Below are 23705 nucleotides of genomic sequence, written 5' to 3' on the forward strand. Positions count from 1 at the left end.
TTTTGCTTTTTAAGGTACTTTTTATTTCATCTTTTATCATGAGTAGTTATAGAGAAATTTACATTAAAAAGAAAGATAGTTTTAATTACATGCCATTATTTAATTAAGACCCTGAGCTCCTGAAATGAGGAGGGATTTAACTCTGATACAATAAAGATTAATCTGCATTAGGACAAACTGGACTGTGATTCAAAGGTTTGTTCCTATGGTTTAAAACCTGTATCGTTATGGTGACTGTTATCCTTTGTGTGGATAAAATATAGTGTTCCAAAAGTCAGTTAACTTAAAACATTCTCTTGTAGTTAACAGGTATGTTCAGATTTAAACCTGCCAGTAAATTTGTAGAATGGTATCACAGAGTTGTGAGTTGCGCATTGAACGTGGAGAATCTTATTTTGAACACTTTTTGTAAATTCAGTAAATAATAAAGAAATTTCTGACATATTTTAGTGTACATTTTACTATCTAGTTAACTGACTTTTGGGCCATCCTCTATATGCCAGTACATGACAGTCTTGGGCTGGCTGTCTCAACCCTCAGGTAAGAGGAAAGGGTATGTGTGGGTTCTATTAAATAAAGGTTTCCTTATCACTGGATGTTGCCCATGGCCTGAACAAATAATATATACATGAAACAAGGGTGGTTATAAGGAAGCCAGATGGTAGAAAAAAATGGGAAGGTCCTCATCGAGGTTGCTGGAGAAAGAAAGTGAAGATATAAGGACAAAATGCAAATAAGAGAGAATGGGCCTTTGTAGTAAAGGAGATCAAGGTCCTTAGGAAACTGTAAAGCAAGACTAAGTAGGTTCTTTGTCCTCCATTGAATAGAAAGTAAGATAGTTAAGCCTGCCTGAATTCCTGTGAAAATTGCAAATGCTACAATTTTTGGATGACTCTTGTTGTTGCAGTTGATACTTTGCAGTGAACAATAGAAAGATCCAAGGTCAACCACTTCTACCAGATTCTACCCTTAGACAAAAGATAATATCCAAAGAACATTCTACCATAATTAACATGCCATGATTTCTGAAGAATGATAAATATTAAAAATTAAAGTTGACATTTACACCACTGTATTTGATATTTCAATAAAAATCAATGTTTATCAAATATAATGCTATTTGAAACTGGAAGAGAAGTAATCAGTAAAGGTATACATAATGAAAATAATGGAATCAGTAAACATAGCTCAGTTGATGGTCAACCATGTGAGAGAAGGTTAACTCAAGTAGCACACAAGCATTGTAATAAACTGTGATTACTGATTTTGTAGAAATATGAATGTAATCCCTTTAGGATAAACAGTAAGGCAAACTCATAATGTACTCTAATACCAATTAGAAGATAATACCAGAGAGAAATACGTATAAAAGTTAACTGATAAATGAAGAATTGCATCAAGGCTAATAGATATGAACAGAATTTAAGATAAAACGTTATGTAAAAATGAAATCTTCACAAATCAATATTACACATTACACAAATTAAGTTATATTTTGGTTTTAAGTCATATCTCCATACAGTAAAACTAATGATCTGTGTGAGATTATAACGAAGTGTCACACTAATAAAACTGAAGTAATTATGAAAAATACCAGTCTAAGCTCAGAGGAACATGTCTTTTTCTCCCTACTGAGAACACTGGTGACCTTTGTGTCTTGAGTGCAGTTTTTCAACATGTGAATTTATTTTAAAATCTCATCCCCTTATTTTGCATGTTTTTTATAATCTCGCCTACAACACCAGTGTAGCAATGTGACACTTACTGAATATGTTATTTTTATATTATCTGTATGATTCTTCCAGTATTTGTTCTTGTAAATATAGCAATAATCTTCCAGATTCTATCATGAAGTGTGGGAAATTTCTTCACTAGATGAGTGATATTAACTTCTCAAAAAGGACTTTGCACCATGGAATTACTACAATTAGGTTTCATATTCTCTGAAAGAAAATCTCACCTTTGGCCCTACTGTGGGTAAATTTAATCCATATTATACATTTATTTATACGAACTTTTCAAGAAAATTAATATGTCATCCATGTGCTGATGCACTGTTTGGACAGACATTTTGTAAATGCAACAATGCAGATGCTCTGTACCAGTGTTCAGAGACATATGTCCCTCTTTCATCTGACATTCCTGTACAGTCAGAATCACCATTTCTTAAAGAAATGTATGCAGTGTTCAATATGATGCCCTTACTAAGTATTCTTGAATTATGATAACACAACTGAAGTGTAAAACCTGGTGACAGGTATCAAGAACATTGAAAGATGCTTCCTTGTCTTAAGTTTATGAATTTTACTATATTGTGTACAATAAAGTGTATTTTATATTTTAAAGTATTCTGTGATGTTTGAGTTCCTGCCTCTGTTATATAATTAAATACACTAACATCACATTCTTTCAGTTTTTTCATTAAATAACCTGCCTTTTACTCATTACAGAATCTAGCAAGAATCTCAGTTTTCAAAGAATACACTACAATATTACATTCTCAAAAACACATTTTACATATGCCTTGAATTCAACACTTTCCACATTTATATAATTATCACAGTTAAACTTAGGAATGATAACAAGAAAGTAATGTTTAAAATTTAGCATTACACTCATTTTATTTCACTTTAAACACATCTTGTTTTCAAATGCTGTACATATATCTGTAACAAATTTGTACCATTGTGGTAAAGGATGGAATCTATTTTCTCTCAGTGGAACAGGAAAGGGTTTCTATTATAGTAAGAAGAAATGGTTGAAATGATAAATTTCATAAAACTGAAATCAAATTATGTCACAGACAGTAAAAAGTAGCAGCAATATTCCAAAGCACTTATTTTATGCCATTTGTTAACTCCACAAATAATATATAATATTTGTTGATAGTTTGTGGGATGGTATGGAATCTGCCTAGGGATAAGATACTAGTGGAGGACTCTGGTGAGCATGGTAATTAACCTTTTGGTTCCATGAAATGCTGGGAAGTTCTTGAGTAGCTACACAATTGGCGGCTCCTCAAGAAGGGCTCGGTTCTCAGTGAGTGAGTGTGAATGATAGTTTGTGGCCTATAATTTAATGGTTTCTCACCAACACTATGACATATAATTGGCAAATTTTATAATTCAATGGCAGTCCCTGTGTTAATACATGGATCTGAAAACTGGCCATTAAATATAACTGATAGAAGATATATTGAAAGAGAAGAATCAAAATTTCTATAAGTATCGGTACACAGCCTCTATGAGCATGATTACAGTAATACAGTATACACCCAACTGAGGATTTATAATTCAGAAACAAGAATGCAAAAGCCCGTGAGTGCCATGGACACCTTCTACAAATGTAACATAAAAGGACAGCCCAAAGAGCAATGCACTATAAACCTATAGGATACAGGGGATTGTCAGATGACCCAGAACAACTTGGAAGGATTTGTTTTGAGATGGAATACACCTGAGGATCACCTTGCAGTGGTGTTGATATAATTAGCAACTTGCATTAACATAAAGTGTCAAGTAAGTTGTGTGGAGCATTGTTAGCTAGTCACAGTCCTATGGCCTTTTCATTACTTCATTCCTAGTACAATTCATTAATTAGTCCACTCTGTTTTAAATTTGTCAGTAGTCATGAAGGTGTGGTGAAAATATTAACACAAGATGAAATGATGTAATACTAGAACATGGAAATTCATGTAGTCACATCAACACACATGAGGCTTTGTTTGGACTTGAAACCCAAAATCAGACAATAAATAATATTTCTGTCTTCCAGTGCAAACATCAGCATTACGATCTCTCCAGGAATTGTAGTGCACATGGAACAGATAGCAGAGTTTGAAACTGGGAGCTTGTTGCATATACCACCCAGGATACTTGCACAATATTTTCAAAGGCTTCACCAGTCAACACTTTATCTTGGTTGTCTCCAACTTTATTTTAGTCGATGCTTATTACACAGCTTATCCTCACTTGTGACAAGTTTGATTCATATTGTTTAAACTAGTATGATTGTCAAAATCCACGAAGACCATTGTACACTTTGTTGCTTGAATTTTGATTCAAGATATTTTTTATAGCTGAAAAAAATTAAAGTGGTTACTTCCCATACAGTAATTTTTTTTATGCTAGTGGGGTGGGACTAAGTACCTTGTACTGCAACCACTTCTGGCCTATTGTACCAGCCCCAGATGACAGGTGAGGGTGATTGTGGAGCAATTGGTGGACTGAAGATTGGCAGGGGAAACCAAAGTACTCACAGAAAACCTTACCCAGCGCCACTTTGTCCACCACAAATCCCACTTGACCAGACCCAGGATCGAACCTGGGCTGCTGTGGTGGGAAGCCAGCGACTAATCGCTTGAGCTATAACACGGCCTTCCCATACAGCAAGTGACATTGCAAAGTAATATGAGCTGAAGCAAATATTAAATTCAAAATCACACAAAAATGAAATGTTTCAGTGGAATAATGTACACACAGGCATATAAAAATACACAGATATTTTGTTCAACTAGTGTATTTAACTCAGGATGAAGAGTTACCCTTACATGTCACAAACTGAAAAACACTAAAACACATGCATATATTAAACCTACTTCTCCTTGAAGAAAAATTATTGCAACTGACACACCTGCATAATTCATGAAATCAGAATGAATTCTTGTTCTGCACACCCAAGGATTAAGGAGTTAAGAATTAAATTTAACAGTCTGATATATTCAAATATCAATGTCTTTAAAAAAACTTTCAATTTTATAAACTTTCTTAAATTTTGAGTGGCCTGAATTTAACTTAAGTATGAATTGTCTGGGCAAACCAGATTATATTTTGTCTTATTTCATTACTATTAACTACTAACAGAAATGGTAGTAATACATCACAATTTGGATGCTTGTGATAGCAAGAATTACCTTTCTTATCCTCTTCAGAAAGTTCTGACTTTGGGAATTCTACATCAAAAGTGATGTAAAGTGTACCATGAAGGTTATTGTTGTGGTAATTTGGCATGCCTTCTCCTTTTTTTCGTATTCTGGCTCCTGGCCATGTTACTTTGTCACGAGATACTTGTACTTTGTGTCCATCTAAGTGCTCTATCTCCATTGTAAAGCCAACAAGGGCATCCTGGAGTGACAATGTTACATTTGTATACAGGTCATCACCACGACGTTCAAATACTGCATGTGGCATAGTTCTGATTTTCAGCACTAGATCGCCTGGTTCTCCATCCAAATGAGGTTCTCCTTCAGCAATGAACTTAGATTCCTGACCATCCACCATGCCAGCCTCAATTTCAATTTCTAGAGTTCGTTCTTCATTTACCAATCTGAAAAGGAAATTGGAATTTTTATGTTTCATGTACATATTAGAAACATAAAATAGTTTAAAACAATTTTACAGAACACTTATAATTACAAACATGTCTCTGCATTAACAGACAGAAGGATGGATGGATCAATGTCATATTTTGTCATTTGTAATAATTTGGAGCATAAATACAAATATTATGTTTCTGGACATTATCCATCATCTTGTCTTTATCTACAACCGTCCCGTTTATTTTTCAAAATACGTTTCGGAGACTGGATTCTTTCTCCATCTTCAGGTAAAACCTACTCAGTTGGGCCCAATCAAGAGAGCTAGTCCCTATCTCCAGACCTGTCTTGAGAAATAAACAGGATGGTTTTTGGATAAAGACAATGATGGATAATATCCAGAAACATAATATTTGTAGTAACGTACCAGCATCACAAACTTCTATATGTTACTGGAACATAAACCTTGACATTCCTTAAATTTCATACACCACTTCTGGGACTCTTACCATAACACAAACTGTTTAATATTGTTCAGCTGTTATATGTAAAATCCAAGACTTGGTGCTATGAAATGTACGCCTGCTTTAAAGTCATATTGTTTTTAATCAGGCCCTGAAGTATATGAAATGTAACATCACAATTTTGCACCTGACTAAGGGACTAATCTACAATATTACCTTGGATTATAAAACATGGCAATAGTGTAAGAAGTCTGTGCATATCAACACCAGTTTCACACACCATGAAAATACAGGACTACATCAACTTTACATATATACATATGTGCAACTGCAGCTAAATAGCTATTAGCAGCATAAATATAGAGAGCTTCAGCCAACAGTTAAGGCATTTCTTTGAAACAACCATTTAGCAGTAAGCATGCAGTGACATAAACAGATCCTACCGTTACACAGCCACCCTGACAGAAAGTGCACAGTTCACTTCCATTACTTTCTGCACATCTGTTCTTGTGATGAGTTAGCTGTGAGTATTCATTATGTTTGTGCTGAACCATAATGAGATACAGCACTGAAAATGTGTGTTGTTTGTTGAGAAGTACATTAAAAGAAATAAATCTTCATATACATGTGTCTGTAAATTTTATTTGCAGTGCCCAAAATCACCTCTACTAAGCAACCATGTGTGACTGTTGTACAAAAAGTGGCATGAAACTGTGTCATTTGCTGAGAGCAAGAATATCAACCAAGACATATGGTGACCCTAGAAACTAGACATGCAACCAAGACTTCAACTGAGTCCAAGAAAACATTTTGTCCATTGTGCAGAAAACCAGTGTCTTTAAGGTATCCCTGGAAATACTGAAATTCAGTCTGTACACAAAATAATAATATATAATAATAATATTCATAATAGTATAATTGGCCCTCAGCTACATTTTATGAAGAATGAAGCCTGTTTTTGTCTCAGTGGTTACAAAATTCGCAGAACACGCGCCAGTGGTATACTTGAAGTCTATATGTTATCAGATACAGCCCCTTACATGGCTAGGAACTTGGTGTATGGGGTACTCCAAACACAAGAAGAATGAAGAATTCCATGTTCTTTTCAGAATGGCATGTAAATGAAATTTTGCATCTCTTTTTTATGATGAAATAAAGACAAAAGAGTAATACATACTTTCAGCAAGACAATATTCCAATAAATACTACAGAAAAATCAGTGCAGATGCTATTGGATGTTCTTAATGAATAAATAATGAGGACTATGACTTCCACCTTCCTTGGATGAAGACCATGAAGCTTGAAATCCAAAATTTTATTCTCAAAATCAGTGAAAGTGAACTTCAACATGTTGCACACAGTCTGTCACAGAGACATGAAATGTGAACCATTGCTGTAGGATACAACTTTCAATAGCTGTTGTAGTATGAGGTCAACAAAATGGTTTTATTAATAACATTTTTACCACGAGCAGAACATCTGATTTGAATGTGTGGTAGCAGTTGATTTTCTAATCAGAAAGAAGCTGAATACTGGCTGGTGTCTAGCTCTATGAGCTGGCAGTAATAAGGCCAAAAGCAAATGAATGAATCTCTCTGTATTTTCTTTCCAACTTTCCATACTACAACACTAAATTAAAACAAATTTACTTACTTCACATTGGGACATTCATCACACACTGACTGTTGCATCATCTGAAACCGACCTGGGCCTAAGTGCCTTGTAACCATCTCCTGACGGCAATTACATTTTCTGGTGCCCTTTGCTGATTTAATGACTGGTTTATTATGAGTAATCTGCAAAAGATAGGTGAATTAAACTGTTTGATGCAATAGGGAAATGACGGTTCAAAAAGCACAGACTCTAATATTATTCTCTCACTGTACAGAAACTTTGACTCTTCGTTTCTCCTAGCGTAGCAGAACACTCAGCCTTGGCAAAAGTAATAACATGCAGTGAAATTTCATTTAAAATTTATATACCCAGATAAAACTTAGTTTATACTATCACACACCAGAGTTTCAAATGAAACAGCAAAACATTGATCATGCCTATAACTCTCCATTCACGACATCTATGAATAAAAGACCACATTATTTGTTACAGTAATGAAATAAAATTCTTGTTGTATTATTTAAACGCATTAGAACACTGGTATGTGGAAACCAAAACTGTATGCATACATCTTATTAATGTCTAATTGTGAATGGTGAAAAAGGCTACTTCATTCCCTTCTTTGAAGCAAAACATTTTCACATGCTGGCTACATTTCCCAATAGATACTGTGTTTTGCATAAAAAGCACCCGCAAATTTGGTAACAGATAGATATTTTTGGTGGAATTCAAGCACATGCTTGAACACTTATATGGTGGGGCGATATTGTATGTTATTTTATTTAATTTCTGGGATGGATAAATGTGACAATCAGTGAGTGGAACAGCAGCAATCTATTTATTTATTTATTTCGTATCTATAGATCATTGTTACATAATATAGGACAAGTCCTATAAACCTTTCTGTTTAAACTATACTTAAAACCTATTTAGAAATTTACTGGTAATGACCAGTTTTGCCTCTAGAAGTGCAGTACACAGTCCAGTATCTAAAGGATAATCCTGTAGATTCCTGTTTTAAGTTTTAGTGTTATCAATAAAAAGTAGTACTCACTTCTACAAAGTTACCACTGTACAGTTCCTCCAATGACACAAACAAATCCATTGCAATATCTGCACCTCTTGGTATTTCCTGTTGGTTATTTGAGCCTCCACCAAAATTGAAACCAAAATCACCAAAGAAGCTTGCAAAGGGATCAGCACCATTCATCATACCATCTTTCTTGAGGCAGTCTTCGCCACACCGATCGTATGTCTCGCGCTTTTCTGGGTCTGACAAGACTTCATATGCTGCACCCAAGTCCTGGAATTTTCTTGATGCATCAGGGTCATCTTGATTTTTGTCGGGATGTAGCTCTTTTGCCAACGTGCGATACGCCTTTTTAATTTGATTTGTATTGGAATTTCTTGGTACACCCAAAATTGCATAGAAGTCCCGACTACAAAAGATTACATGATTATGGAGTAAACTTAAGACTAGTCTTAAAAACTTTAAAATTTGCAGAAATTGGAATTACTTGGTTAACCTCTTTCATGCAACCGGTTACAGAATTGTAAATATATCGCATTTTCGGCTGCAGTAAAACATTTATTTTACACAGTTTACAAGAAATTTGGCATACTGAACCCAGTGTTATACGTACTCACCCCGCAAATACAGCTGTAATGTACAATAAATTAAATACCAAAAGCACCCTCACACCCACACCAGCCATAGCTTTTTAATATCTGGCAGACAGCTGGATGGGCTGGATGTGGTATGTTTTGATTGGTTCTTGGAAGTCAATCAATGAAAAATTAAATAGTAAGATTCAGTTTTTAATTCCCATTTACAATTAATTTCCAAACGAACATAATTTCAGCCAGTACGCTGTTAATGAAATATACATGCGTAAACTGATTTTCTGTTATCTCATACTGTATAAAAATATAAAGAAATGCTGCGATGGCATTATGCAAAGGATTCGAATGTTGGCTGCATTGGAGGAATGATGTAGGCTATGTTAGTGCGTGTTGCAGGGAGAACAGCAGATGACAATTGTAGTGCAAGTTGATTGATGTTTAGGAGGTGTTATTTGAAAGCTGTCGGGTCTGTTTATATTGTCAACATATAACAAGAAGTGTGGGAGGAACATTTTATTATAGAGGTTGTAATTAACAGTACATTTCCATTATTTTACAGTTATTTACAACATATTAAATGTAAACATAACTGTGATACCTCAAACGTAATTCCCATAGGCTGATATGTGAGAGCTGCCCATGCAGTTTCACACAGATAATACCATAATTAAGTTCAATGTGCTTCCTAGTGCCCTCTCTTCTATTTCTTATGATCGTGTAACTTCTTAGGAGACAGTGTACTTAACACTTTCACTCTCTCATGTCATATGACATAATTTTTTTTTGAAAAGTTCAACTAACAGTAGTAAAGTATCTCTTCTTAAAAAGAAAATATTTTTGTTGTTGTTTTTGTCTTTGTTTTTGAAAGAGATATTTTGCATATTAACACTTTCTTCCTAGCATTTGTTCGAATGGCATCACTAATTAATAACTGAAAATTTTCATTTAAGTTCACAGGCTCATAAAGTGAGCAATAGCCACAGACATTACATTACATTACATTGCATTCCATGGATCCAAAGTTAGTCAAAATGACCGTAGGATGTGGAATATGTTATATAAACACAGAACGTATGTACAGACCCAATGGAGTTCTTACACAAGAAAAACGAAGAGTACACACAGTGACTACACGCAAGGCTATTTAAAGATACATAAGTTATTTTCTAGACAATAGTTATTTATCAACTGAGCAGAATGAATGTGTATTTAAGTATTAAGTGTTATTTTAAATCATGCCTTTTCATTCATATGAGATCAAATGGCAGGTTCATGATCACCACCGGCTAATTGCATTGTTCCAAAAAGGTATGTATTATGTGGGAATTGAATTGTATAACAACCTCTGAGCAAGATTATTATTATATTATTATGATATATATTTTAACTTGTTTATGGGTTTGATTTTTGTAAAAAGTGTAAAAAAGTATTGCCTTGGAGGCTGTCTGAACCTTAAATGGATGTATTGTAGGTTTGTATTCAAATATATCATATTCACATCAAAGCTGCATTAATGGCTCTGCGAGGTGTTCAAATTGTTGAGATGGCCGGACTTGCACCTGTTCCATTCTGTGGGATGGTTTTGGCAGATTTTGGTGCAACTGTAATAAGAGTTTGTAAGGTAAGATACATTCACTGAAAGGGTTCTAAACAGAGAAGTTGATGAAATGATAAAATCTTCATTTAAGAACTTAGTTTGATCTCTTAATTGTATAATTTTGATATTAAACAGACTAACATACATACAATATAATTTCTGAAAAGTAAAAAAGATTTGTAAAGAATACTTCACAAGTTTACATTAACCAAGTAATGATTCTAAAGCATAAAAATTATAATTGTAATACAGATCTGTATCCAGTAGCATTACAAAAACTGTGACAACACTAGAAGCTTTTACTTAGTGTGTAAATGGTCATATATCATTTGTTTGATAAGTAAAGCTTAATATACCATCATTTATTATTCCTATCAGATTGAAGGAGAACTGGATTTTGATTGTTTAGCCAATGGAAAAAAGTCATTGGCACTTAATGTGAAACATCCAAAAGGTGTTGAAATACTTCGCAGAATATGCAAGAAGTCAGATGTGCTTATAGAACCATTCAGAAAGGGTATTATTTTCTTTATGACTTATTCCTTTTACTGACTTTATTGTATGAAATTCTTCTGATGTTGTATGCAGAAGTTTCACTTATGTATCTTTGCAGGGGTTATGGAGAAATTGGGACTTGGACCTAATATTCTTCTTGAAGATAATCCACAGTTGGTATATGCTAGGTTAACAGGTTTTGGCCAATATGGGAAATACTCAAAAATGGCTGGTCATGACATAAATTATATAGCAGTTTCTGGTAAGGGACTCACATTTCTTCATATTCATATTCATTACCTCTAGCAGTCCAAAATTTGTCATATGGGGAATTTCAATGACATATTCCTTTGTAAAATTGAAATACTCCCATGTAAATTAACTATAATTCATCATTGTTCTTGTATATACTTGTATAGTTGGTAAATAATGCAATTGTTCTCATTAAAGTAGCAACGTAAAATAATTCCATACTTGGTATACTAGGAACTCCTGGATTTCAGCCATGGTTTCATGTCTCTTTCCCTTCTTTTCCACATGGTCTATGTGCTTGTATTATACGTTGTTGAGACTTGCTGTAAGTGTGGCAGTATGTATGATGCTTTGTTTGTTATTGTATTGTATTGTATTGTATTTGTATTGTATTTATATTTGTTCAAGAAATCCAAAAAAGGATATAGAACATGTCACAGAACTAAATATAAAACAGGATACATGCATAAATTACACGACTAGATAGTACAATGAATCAAACAATAACNTAATTTTAATATGTTATATTGAAACTGTATTGATGATATGGCTGTCCAATGTGTGTGGAATGGCAAGGTGTGAATTTTACAGTGGTTTTTCCATGGCCTATGTTTGTTGTCTTGACAACTTGTGCTGTCTGTGTGAGGCCTAATTACATATTTTATTGGACCAAGGATGTATGATGTGTAGTCATCATGAATTTGTAATGTGTGACATGTTTTATATCCAGCCCCAAGGGGAGATGATTGGATCCATGGAGTGAAAATAAATGTAAATCTCCCATATTGTCATTCTCACCATTTTATTACACCATTTCTCTGAACAATATGTTTACACACTTGTAATGTAAAGTAAAAAAAAAAAAAAGTAAAGCTATCCCTGTAACAAGCTGTGAAGCCCCATAGGGTTGTGAGACATTGAGGGCCCCACATTATCTAGAAAATCAGCTCAAAGATGGCTGTAAGGTTGTCAGCCTTTTGTGCCAGCTGTGCTTTACTCCCCAGGAAAATTATTTAATTAATTCCTGATACTCGTTTCTGTTAGAGGCTGAGTCAACCCCAGGGCCATAGCACGGCCAGAAGGATTAGGTCAATTGAAAAAAATCCAATGACCTCATGGGGACTTAAACCTGCGACCTTCCGGCTTGTAGCATAGTGCGTCAACCAACTACGCTACTGCGTGCCCCATACACTTGTAATGTGCAAAGAAAAATTCCCTTTTCCTTATATAGTACTGAATATGAAATACAGGTAACAGAGGAAAAGGAGACAGTGAACATGAAAAGCCAACAGTGGAACAAATACCATGTGAATTGGAAGGTGGTGAAGGCTTTGAATAAACTGCTGTGACCAAGAGTATCCTGTGCCATTTTATCATTTAAGTGACAACCAAATGAAGTGCAAGACAGAATTCCATTTTTTATTTATTTTGTTCTTTTGGAATAAAATAGTAAGCACATGAACAAAAAAGTTGTTACTTTTTTGTATGTGTAAACTGATGTGGCTAATAACAATTTTATCAGTTCTGTTGGTGTTTTATGGGTTATGCAAAATACTGTTTCTTTCTGAGGCAGGTATGTTCTTTCGCTTACATTAGATTTTGTGTCTCACACAATAAAAAAGTCACATTATTGTAGGGCATAATTCATAGTTTATCAGAGAACAGATATGAGTGCCTCCGTTTGTACAGAATATGGTCTGTGTTTGTTCTTACATTTCCCATCATAGATGCATTTAAATTTTATGAGTTGCTGGTAATGTGGAGTCAGGTGGGAATGAAATAAAAATAATTTGCTATAAATTACATTCATCTACAGGTCAGTATGTTGTAAAGTTAACAGTAGACAGATTTATTTACAATATTCCTAAATTGTTACACAAATATACTTAATTAAATAACATGAACTGTAAAGTAAAGTAAAGAAGTAAAGGTATCCGTGTAACATGCCATCGAGGCCCACAGGATTGCGAGATGTTGAGGTTCCCACATTTTCTAGACAATCAGCTCATAGATGGCAGCAGGGTTGTCAGCTTTATGTGCTGGCCACCCTTTACCCCCCAAGAATATTCCAAAAATATTCCTGGTACTCATTTCTGTTAGAGGCTGAGTTGATCCCAGGGCCATAGTGTGGCTGGAACGATTAGGTCAATTGAAAAAAATCAAATGACCTCATCAGGACTTGAACCTGCAACCTTCCGGCTTATAGCATATTGCCTCAACCAATTACTCTACTGTGTGCCCCGGTTAAAGAAAGGTATCAGGTTAAAATCTCAAGTAGGTTCTCAGCTTTGGAAAATGTGAATATCAGTATAACTTAGAATCTCAAAGCTTAAGCAGATGGTCACTGTTATTATATGTTCGGTCAGAAAAAAGTATTATTTAACAGAGTACAAAAATCATTAATTCAAAGGAAGCTGGTTAAATTGCAAAGGCTGCAGATGCTGAGCCAAATGAACTGAGATAATCTAAATATTTTAAGATGTCTGACTAGTAAAACTTTAAAGAAAAAATATAATAGAGATCTGTATAGGGGAATAAACTAATTTAAGACTAGTGTCTTGATACAGCATCACAAATAACCTACTTAAAGTAAAGAGGAGGAGAATTTGGAGAGGACAAGTGTTAAGCTCTTGTAAACAGTAATGAACCTTTGGGTTCCATAGAAGGCAGGGAATTTCTTGAGTAGCTAAGTAACTATTGGTTCATGAAGGACTCTGCTTTGTGGACACCATTAGTGGCTGATATCACAATTTTTACATGTGAAATAGCTGTACACTTCATCCCCCTCCCTTTCTGTTTATACTTGTACATTCATAATTGTCTGTGCATGGACTGAGATCTGATCATTACCCAACCAGGTGCATATTAAGCAGCGTTCTTCATATTTACTGGCCCAAGAACATAGATCAGCTTCATTAAGCACTGTTATTTTTTATTTCATCATAATTTCAGCAAATACAGGGTGTCCCAGGAGGAATGGACCAAACTTCGGGAGGGTGTTCCTTATGTTAAAGTATGCCGATATAACCCAAAACACCTATGTCCAAAGTTGAACGGTTATGGAGATAATGGCCCGAGAAAAATGTGGTCTTCTAGCGGGTCCACGGATTATACCAATCAGCTGAGAGGCCTTATCTTTGTTTGTCCTTGAGTGTCGTGATTCACCCTAGCCGTGCTTATGTAGTTGGCTTTATCAGAACGCGCAGTCAGTACGTTACGTCAGCGCTTGCTATTCATGTGTCATTTATAGTGCCTGGAAACCCTAAGGACAATTATGACATGGCAAGCGAGTATTTTGTACTTCAATTTTATGGCTTCATGTCACTCAGAAGTTAGTTTGATGTTACGTACATTATTAACGTTACAGAATCCACATATTCCTGCCAGTTTTAATATGTATTTTGTAATCAACAAGTGTGCAACGCCGGTCAAAGTTTTACACTTCTCTGGCCATTATCTCCGTAACCGTTCAACTTTGGACATAGGTGTTTTGGGTTATATCGGCATACTTTAACATAAGGAACACCCTCCCAAAGTTTGGTCCATTCGTCCTGGGACACTCTGTATATAAGGCACTGAAACATAATACACATATTCACATAATGAAGTTTTTGAAGGAAAATAGTTGGTTCCTTTCTCAAAATTTTAAGAAATGAACTACTACATATGTCAAAAATGGAGTATGTATAGAGACCCAGAAGTTTTCAGTATGTTTTTTTCATCAGTTTACCTTGCTCCATTCTGTTTATATAAATTGTAAAAATTGTCAATTATAGGTTTGCTCACTATGACATTCTGTAGAACTGTAACAGTGTAGACTTGAAAGGATTCTAACGATGTTGTATGCTGTACAGAACCATTAGGCTTATTTTGGACTCTATCCATCATCCAGTGATTGAGACTAGCTCTTTCTAACAGGCCCAACTGAGTAGGTCTATCCTGCCCCATCCACCTGAGGACAGAGATAGACCCAGTCTCCAAAACGTTGTGGTTTTTTGTCTTATATATACCAGACGATGGATAGAGTCCAAAATAAGCCTAATAGTTCTGTGTAACAGTGTGTTTAATTGTGTGCATCATGAAGAATAAAATGTGATTAAAACTCCATATGAAATTGAAGGCAGACTTGTAATTACTTCTAGGTCTGTTATCACTTCTTGGTCGTAAGAATGAGAAGCCAACTGCACCAATCAATCTGGCAGCTGATTTTGGTGGGGGTGGTTTGCTGTGTGCTCTGGGAATTATGATGGCATTATATGAAAGAACAAATTCAGGTTTCGGACAAGTAGTGGATGCCAATATGGTAGAAGGATCAGCATATCTTAGTAGTTGGATATTTCGTTCACAGAAACATCCATACTGGGGACAACCACGTGGGGAAAACATGTATGTATTGATATATATTTTCATTAAATAGAGAAGACCAATCTGAAAGTGTTTAAATACACAGATGAAAAATCAGTAGTAAATTGTCTGTCCACATAATGTCTCATTGAGATTAAAATAGATTCAGACTGAAGTTTAGAGTAAATTAGCTATGTTCTTCACAAAGTTCTTGCTGTAAATCCATGTGACTTATATATTCAGATAATAAAATTTGCTTACATGTGTGTATGTGCATGCAATTAATCAGTGCTTATAACAGTTTATATATAATATTTTCTTCTCTTTCTAGGCTGGATACTGGATCACATTTCTATGACACGTATGAAACAAAAGATGGTAAATACATGGCAGTAGGAGCTTTGGAACCACAGTTTTACTCTAAACTGCTCCATGGTTTGGGTTTCTCAGATGAAGAGGTACCACAGATGGAAAATTCTGAAGCTCATCGAGAGTTATTCACAAAGAGGTTTCAAGAACGCACTCAGCAAGAATGGTGTGAGGTATTTGATGGAACTGATGCTTGTGTAACTCCTGTGCTGTCATTGGATGAAGCTCCCAAACATCCTCATAACGCTGAAAGGAACTCATTTGTAACATACGTTGATCATAATATTCCTGCACCTGCAGCTGCCCCTCGCCTCAGTAGAACACCTCCAGTCACTAAAGCCATGGAACCTAAATCCCAGCATGGTGAACACACGGTTGAAATACTCATTGATAACAATTATACTATGCAAGAAGTTCAACAATTAGAACATGAAGGTGTCATTGCTACAAAGAAATCAAAGCTTTGAAAAGCGAAGACACAATACAGACGAAATGAAACATGATCATAATAGTTGGCTGACAAATCTTTCTAGCCTGTGTATGCCTCACTGATAAACAGAGTGTCTTATTGTGTATGGGCTTAAAAATTGTACTTCCTTTGCAAGCTCAAGGCTACTGTGGATGAATGAACTGAACTGTTCTTCCAGACACTACTGCAAAATCGTTATCTTTTACAGACTATGAAATCATCATTAAAATGATTATATCACTGGAAACATTGTTGCAAATCAAGTGGCAGATACCGTGAGTACTTTATAATTATGTAGTTTGCAATACCAGCCCGGCGATGGGTCCTAAATTTTAGTTTTAGATTCGGCGTGTTTTCTGATAATCTTTGGGCGTACCGATTTGTTTCTCTGGCTATTACTTCCAGAAGGTCTGGCATGCAGAACAACTCAAAATATTCCAGGGGGTTACTGGGGTCTTCTAAATCAATATTTATGCCAGGCTTGCTAGTAAATGGAAAACGTGGCCGAGCACCTGAATTTGTTGATACGTCAGGTTGCATGCTAATTTTGTTGCTGACATTTTCTGCTTCATCAGAACTGACACTTTGTTCACCATCTAACAAAATTTTCACAATTTATTTCACTATCACTACATTATTCACTCTACAAAATACCACTGTATTCATTCTGTAGTAGCAGTTCATAGAACAGCTCCTTATTACCTACAGGCACCTTCTTGCTAGGGCCTGCCATAATGTTTAGTCAAAAGAACTTGAACCCAAGACAGCTATCAAGCAATCAATAACTTCCTGTCACAGTCCAAAGTACCTAGAACATCTTGCGAGTACAATATAAAAGTTTCCATTGCTGACTGGCATTATATCTACAATGGAGTAGTTAGTAACATGTGTGATGTCTATATACAAGTACATCATGGCCACTATGATATACAGTACCGCATGACATTTACGGACGTCATAACCACTTGACTGGTTATAACTTCAAACCCACTCAACAAACTATGATGAAATTTATTTGGGATCTATAGTAATACATGTGAAGAATATTCAGTTTGGCTTTTGGTGGTAATATAACTCCCACTTTACAAGAAGCTTAAATTCAACCTTATTTTCTGAAAAACAACTCACTGTGCAAAGGTGGCACCTCTTATTCAGTGTGGCAAATATTTAATCAAGTACAAAGAAAAACAATTTCTCCTTTATATAATGTGATTTGCAATATAGAATGTAATTAAGTGGGCTGTTGGTGTTCATAGTTTTTCTTTTAGATGTTAGAAAATATAGGTTTTGTGTGTGCATGACTGACAGCAGAGTATGTAGCTGGCCACGGGTAGCCTATATGCATGTGTTGGTGACACAGGGATAGCTGGTAGTGTGGCTGCTATTTCCATCTTATTTTAGACTGTACACTTGAGTATCTGTATTTAAGGTTTCTTAAATAATTAAATTCTAAAGCTTATAAAGTTCATTTTTTATTTCTGCCTACTATTATTTCTGTGTGTGTTTCCATAGGAACACATCTCAACTTACAATGTGGAAGTCGATGGAAAAAAAGAGGGTTGCAGTACAGAATTTTATGAGATGCATACATTTTCAAGGACATGTCCCTTCCATAACCCAGGGCATACTGTATTTATGAGTGAATTCTCAGTATATCCCATGATACAATAGTGTTCATTCACGACTTACAGTGATGCAAAAGTAACATAAGTCGACAGGATTTAGTACAGGTCACAAATTATAGGTATATATATTGGGACATGAAGGTGGAAGAAACGAGATGAAGACATGTATTTATACAAAGTAATGCTCAATTTCTTTTATAAGCTGTTCTGGTTGGTTATCCAAGTTCTTAAAAAAGTTCAGACTTCTAGTATCAGTATCTTTAATGAAAGTGATTAAAACTCTCTTCAGTTGTTCAAGATCAAATAAGATATGATTTCTCCCCAACTGCCAGTTACCAAACAAAAGTATAAGTTTATTTTCTCTCAGAGAATCTAGTCTTTTGTTTCCAATAAAGGTCAAAAAAGAATAGAACTCCTCATAATTCATGCCAAACATTGCTTGCAGTATTAGTTGGCAATGTTCATCCCATCCTTCCATATCTTTACAGTCTTCTACCTCCTTCTTCACAGCCATGAGATTGTCTTTCAGGGAGGCCCACATTGTCTCAATATTACAACCATTTACCCAGTTGTGATTTATTGATATTGTATCTTCCTGAAATACAAACAGAGGCAATAAATAACAGTGAAATTACGCAGGAAAATAAAATGCTTCTTGATTAGTATATCATAAAAGAAGTATGTGAACTTTAAGATGCTTACCAAGTTCCAAACTTGATGGTGCCAACCTGATGGAATAAAAATAGCCTCACCAGTTTCTTGTATAATCTCTTCTGAGCTGCAGAGTTCCTTATACCTAGGGTATTTTTTTTCATCTTGTAATTCTGGGGCTGTGGCATCATATATCAACTGTCCAAATCTGTCCTGAAGACAGAGCTCTTCACCTGGTGGAAACAGCAGCCAACGCTTCCTTCCACAGACATTCACTGACCAGCTAAATGAAGTGAATACATCTGCATGCAAAGGCGTCCTAAAATAATCGTAACATACTGTTAAAAAAAGCATGATGTCTTTATACTCAATCACTTTTACAAAAATATCTCATATTTTCAGTTAAGGACAAGCCACATTTATGGAACAGAAGTAACAGGTTTAATATGTAAATGGTCATGAAAATATTTAGGCAAACAGAAGAACCACTGATACTAGTAAATCAACTTATGAGCAAACACCCAAGGAATTCAAAGAAGAAGCATACATATTTTCTCTCTACCTTCCTACAAGTACAGCTGGAATGAATTTGTGACAGCAGTCAGTTTATAATTAAACATTTCATTTCACTTTTGATTTTCACCGACTTGTGAACATGCTAGATTTGTCAGTATTATTACAGAGATGTTTCAAGGTTATAAATTTTTCAGTGTGTACATCATGGAATTTGTGACATGTCATTATTATGTACTAGCAAATATGCTCAGCATTGCCCAAGCATAATGCACACACATAAAAAAACAAAATTTATAATAAATCTGGTGACTACCGAAGATACTCTGGGTTTTCCCCTGTATCCCAGCAGCAGCAGAAGATGTTCCAAGTTTTCCTCCATATTCTAGCAACAGCAAAAGATTGTCTGGGGTTTCCTCCTTATGTAGTAACAGCAGAAGGTAGCAGATTATGATCTGAGTTTTAACAGATTTCGTAGCAACAGCAGATGACAATTTGGGCTTCCCCNCAAGATAGTCTCAGTTCCCCTTCCCTCTTGTATTCTAGCAAAGATCCCAGTGCTGTCACAATGTAAATGCCTTTCTTACAAAGGTAGTAATGACAAGAGAAGATGGCTTCATCCTTAACCTATGCATATTTTCTGGTGTCTGAAAACTCCTCAGGGAAATTCTGTATCATTCTGCTAAATTTGGTCAATATATGTATAGCAGTATGGAAATGTATGAAGAACAGACTGGCATACATTCTTTTATGCGCACACAAACAAATATGAATAACCATGTCATTCATATTATGTAATTTGTCAGTAAATTTTGTATACATATACATAACCACACTTGATTTTTGGGTACCTAAATTTATTTTTACCTCAGAATAGTCTGAAACAAGGCATTTTATACACACTACTACTTAATTTCACTTTCTAATATGCTATTGACCGCCTCTGTGGTCTAGTGGTCAGAGGTCAATTCGCAGAGCTACTAGATGTTTTCTGATAAGTAGTTGGTCTGGAACGGGGTCCACTCAGCCTCATGATTATAATTGAGGAGCTATTTCAAGAAAACAGCGGCTCCGGTCTAGAAAACCGAAATTAACGGCCAGAGGGAGTTGTTGCACTAACTATGCAACACCCTCTATCTGCAAAAAGTTGGCACTAACTTCGCTGACAAGTGGTGGTCACTTGGTTGGTATAGTTCACTTGCTGGCTGAAACCACAGAGTTTTTTTTTAATATGCTATTATGAAAAAAAATTCTTGTGCATCATGTCTAACAATATGGGAAAAGCATAATATATACAAGATTCCAGTTTTCTGGAGTGACACCACGTAGTCTGGTAGAACATTGCCAACATTTTGTGGGAACCTACTAGTCTTCAGACTAGAACTCTTCTACAAAGACAGAAATTTTCATGGAATGTATATTTACTTTTTTGTCAGTGTAACTATGCATTTGAATTTTGAAACGATATTAAATTCAGAATTTGAGCAAAAACTGTTCACACTACTATACAGTTCTTCATATACAAGTTAAGCTGACTGCTCCACATAGCTGGATGAACTTATTGTGCATTACTTAAGGCGGTAATATCTCATAACTTCTCCTGTGTATCACATTTCCCCTCACATGACCCTGGTACTTCAGCAGATATTTTCATACAGTTATTTGGACTTAGGAACAATAGATTTGAAACTTTTCACTATGATCAGTGTTCCTTCAGTATGTAAATTGTACTCTAATATAAAATTATATCCTACCATGATCCTTTTGGTCCCATATATACAAATCTATAATCATCTCTAATGCTTGTCTTTGCACTGTAATACTCGTTCAACCAATCAGAAGCAAAATACTTAGGAGTTCTATATATATTCTCTTCAGGAAAATCTTGTGTAAAATGCCAATCCTTTAAAAACAAGAATATTGAATTAATGTTAAAGATATATTGTTTAAATGAAAATGCAAATACTATAATATACAAGCATACCTTCAAATACAAACATGGCAAATCTGAGTGACTTTTACTACTGTAGTTTTGCCAGTATTTCAGATAGTCACTTAGCTGTATATCAGACTTTTTCTGCACATTATAGTATTTTTCATCACAGTTTGCAACTGGAACCTTCATATTTCCTATAGGGAGATTAAAGAAATTAAGAATTAGTAAAATCATTGGTTGGACTTGAAAGGATTCTGACAAGGCGTATACTGTACTTCTTCTGGCCTATTTTGGACTTCATCCATCATCTGATATGTAAAAGACAAAATACCACCACATTTCAGAGACTGGATCTGTCTCCATCTTCAAGTGGGTAGGGAAGGATAAAACCTACTCAGCTGGGCTCATTAGAAAGAGCTAGTCTAAATCACTGGAGAACCCCCAATCTCTAGAGAAACAACCTATGAACAACCGACAACCGGTTCCATCACTGGGAGAAAAGAATAAAATCACAGTAAAGACATGATAGAAAATTTATGCCAAGCATGCACATGTCAACCATGTAAGAAACCAGAAGTATAGGTTAAATTCCAAGAATTCAGTTAAAAACGAAAGTAAAAACTGGATAATGCATGCCTAATCTGTGTGGATAAAGAATCGTGCCAACACGGAGACTTCCGGGAATCAGACTAATCCCCAGAGCAAAACTTGCATGCATTATCCAGTTTTTACTTTCGTTTTTAACTGAATTCTTGGAATTTAATCTATACTTCTGTTTTTTTTCATTGCTGACATGTGCATGCTTGGCACAAATTTTCTATCATGTCTTTACTGTGATTTTATTCTTTTCTCCCACTGATGGAACCGGTTGTCGGTTGTTCATAGGTTGTTTCTCTACAGACCAGGGATTGTCCAGCAATTGAGACTAGTTCTTTCTAATGGGCTAAACTAAGTAGGTTTTATCTTTGGAAGAGACTGTGGACCTGTTGTCTTGACAGGTTACTGATGAATGAATGTACCTGAAGAAACCATCCAGTCTCTGAAATGTGTGGTCTTTTGTCTCTTACATACCAGATGATGGATGAAGTCCAGTAAAATCATTGTTCAGTCTCTTATTTACTGCTGGAATTGTGACTTTCAGCTGAAAAGTAAAGAAATGAAGAATTATTAAAACCACTTTTCAGTTTGAATATTAGTGTCTTCTCAGATGTGACACTGTGCAGGACAAAACATTGCTTGAGACACCATCTTCATGGTAAGGGATAAATTCAGCATGGAAAAGGTGCTTTGTTATACTAATGGGGGACCAATATGACAGGGTGACACCAAGACATGACATACAGGAATCAATTCCCCTGGGAACAGCAGAAGATCCTAACACAGTCATAAAACATTTTCTAAAAAACGATTAGAAAAATTTCAAAAGCCCTAATGTGGGCAATATCTACATTTAATTTTCAGTAATGTGAGGCCTTAGCTTATTTAAGATTATGTCACTTGGGTCAATACTTCATGGAACCAAGTGACTATTTCGACACCCCCACCTACAAAATCCTGTGCTTCATTCGAAGTGCAGGATTTCTGAGGGGATAATCAAAAGGGGAAGCACAACAGACCACTGTAGGTCGCAGTGCAGGGGCCGGGAAGGCCTACCCCTCATACATTCATTCAAGATAATATACGCACATTGTTTATCAGCAAAATGTAATAGCTGTTCAGTAATTATAAGGTACGTCTTCATGGCGTGGTGCTTAGTTAAGCACAGGAATTTTACCTTATCATCCAACATTACAAATACAAATTATGTAATGCTGTATAGTGTAGAAATCCATAGCTAAAAAGGACGTGCAATAGTCACTGCCAAAGTGAATTAAAGACACGCTATATTCGTCACATTATTTTCACAATACGTACCAAACTTTTGACAGATGTATGAAAAGTGTGGTCTACCGTCGGAAATCCACTCACTTACGCTCTTCCAATTTTCTGTTATTGAGCCACGCACAATGCAAGGTCTGTTTCCATATAAGTATCGCTTAAAGAAGTCATTATACTGAATATCGGCATTTGTATAAGATACTTTATTCGTGTTTGTACACTTCGCATTTGAATCACTTTCACTAGTGACAGGTATCTCTAGTTCAATTATGTTACTCATTCCCACTTTCAACATTTAAATAACCCACTTTACAACACAAACATTGACAGACACATTCCACCCTCCCACTTCTCTCGCAACCGCGCATTTTTCAAGGTGTTCAAGGCCTTCATATTCAAGGTTTCAAGCGGTTTCAAGGGACCTAATGTTGGCTATCTTGAACGATCTTGAACATTCTGAACCATCCTGAATCCTGAACATCCTGAAGATCTTGAACGATCTTGTATACTTGATAATCGATCATCGCATGGGTCGGATGCAACGGAAACGGATGCTTTATT

The 23705-nt window shown here is 35.5% G+C and overlaps 3 protein-coding genes across 8 annotated transcripts; 1 reads left to right on the forward strand and 2 right to left on the reverse strand.

The window, feature by feature from the left end:
* Positions 1 to 9144, reverse strand: LOC111872243 (dnaJ homolog shv). Its single transcript, XM_023865943.2, has 5 exons — positions 9040 to 9144; positions 8447 to 8831; positions 7432 to 7574; positions 4913 to 5325; positions 1 to 4078 (listed from the first exon to the last, which is right to left on the reverse strand). Exons 1-5 carry the CDS (start codon positions 9105 to 9107, stop codon positions 4014 to 4016), a joined length of 1074 nt encoding a protein of 357 aa, XP_023721711.1. The 5' UTR covers positions 9108 to 9144; the 3' UTR covers positions 1 to 4013.
* Positions 9145 to 9380: 236 nt separating this feature from the next.
* Positions 9381 to 19831, forward strand: LOC111872222 (alpha-methylacyl-CoA racemase). Of its 6 annotated transcripts, none has more exons than XM_023865903.2 (7): positions 9381 to 9539; positions 9966 to 10323; positions 10487 to 10636; positions 10991 to 11129; positions 11226 to 11369; positions 15502 to 15745; positions 16035 to 17013. In XM_023865903.2, exons 3-7 carry the CDS (start codon positions 10529 to 10531, stop codon positions 16537 to 16539), a joined length of 1140 nt encoding a protein of 379 aa, XP_023721671.1. In that variant the 5' UTR covers positions 9381 to 9539; positions 9966 to 10323; positions 10487 to 10528; the 3' UTR covers positions 16540 to 17013. The 6 variants fall into 6 exon arrangements, 5 of the variants coding, with proteins under 5 accessions (XP_023721671.1, XP_023721682.1, XP_023721662.1 ...); XM_023865914.2 differs by having other exon boundaries at positions 10284 to 10323; XR_004513883.1 differs by lacking the exon at positions 9966 to 10323 and adding an exon at positions 19220 to 19831 and having other exon boundaries at positions 9382 to 9539; positions 16035 to 16816.
* LOC111872217 (2-oxoglutarate and iron-dependent oxygenase JMJD4) lies at positions 17109 to 23680 on the reverse strand. Its single transcript, XM_023865883.2, has 5 exons — positions 23181 to 23680; positions 21315 to 21460; positions 21085 to 21233; positions 18869 to 19136; positions 17109 to 18761 (listed from the first exon to the last, which is right to left on the reverse strand). The coding sequence occupies exons 1-5, from the start codon at positions 23437 to 23439 to the stop codon at positions 18336 to 18338; spliced, it is 1248 nt and encodes a 415-aa protein (XP_023721651.1). The 5' UTR covers positions 23440 to 23680; the 3' UTR covers positions 17109 to 18335.
* Between the last annotated feature and the right edge of the window lie 25 nt (positions 23681 to 23705).

This window comes from Cryptotermes secundus, unplaced genomic scaffold (genome assembly GCF_002891405.2).
Source record: "Cryptotermes secundus unplaced genomic scaffold, Csec_1.0 scaffold828, whole genome shotgun sequence".
NCBI lineage: Eukaryota > Metazoa > Arthropoda > Insecta > Blattodea > Kalotermitidae > Cryptotermes > Cryptotermes secundus.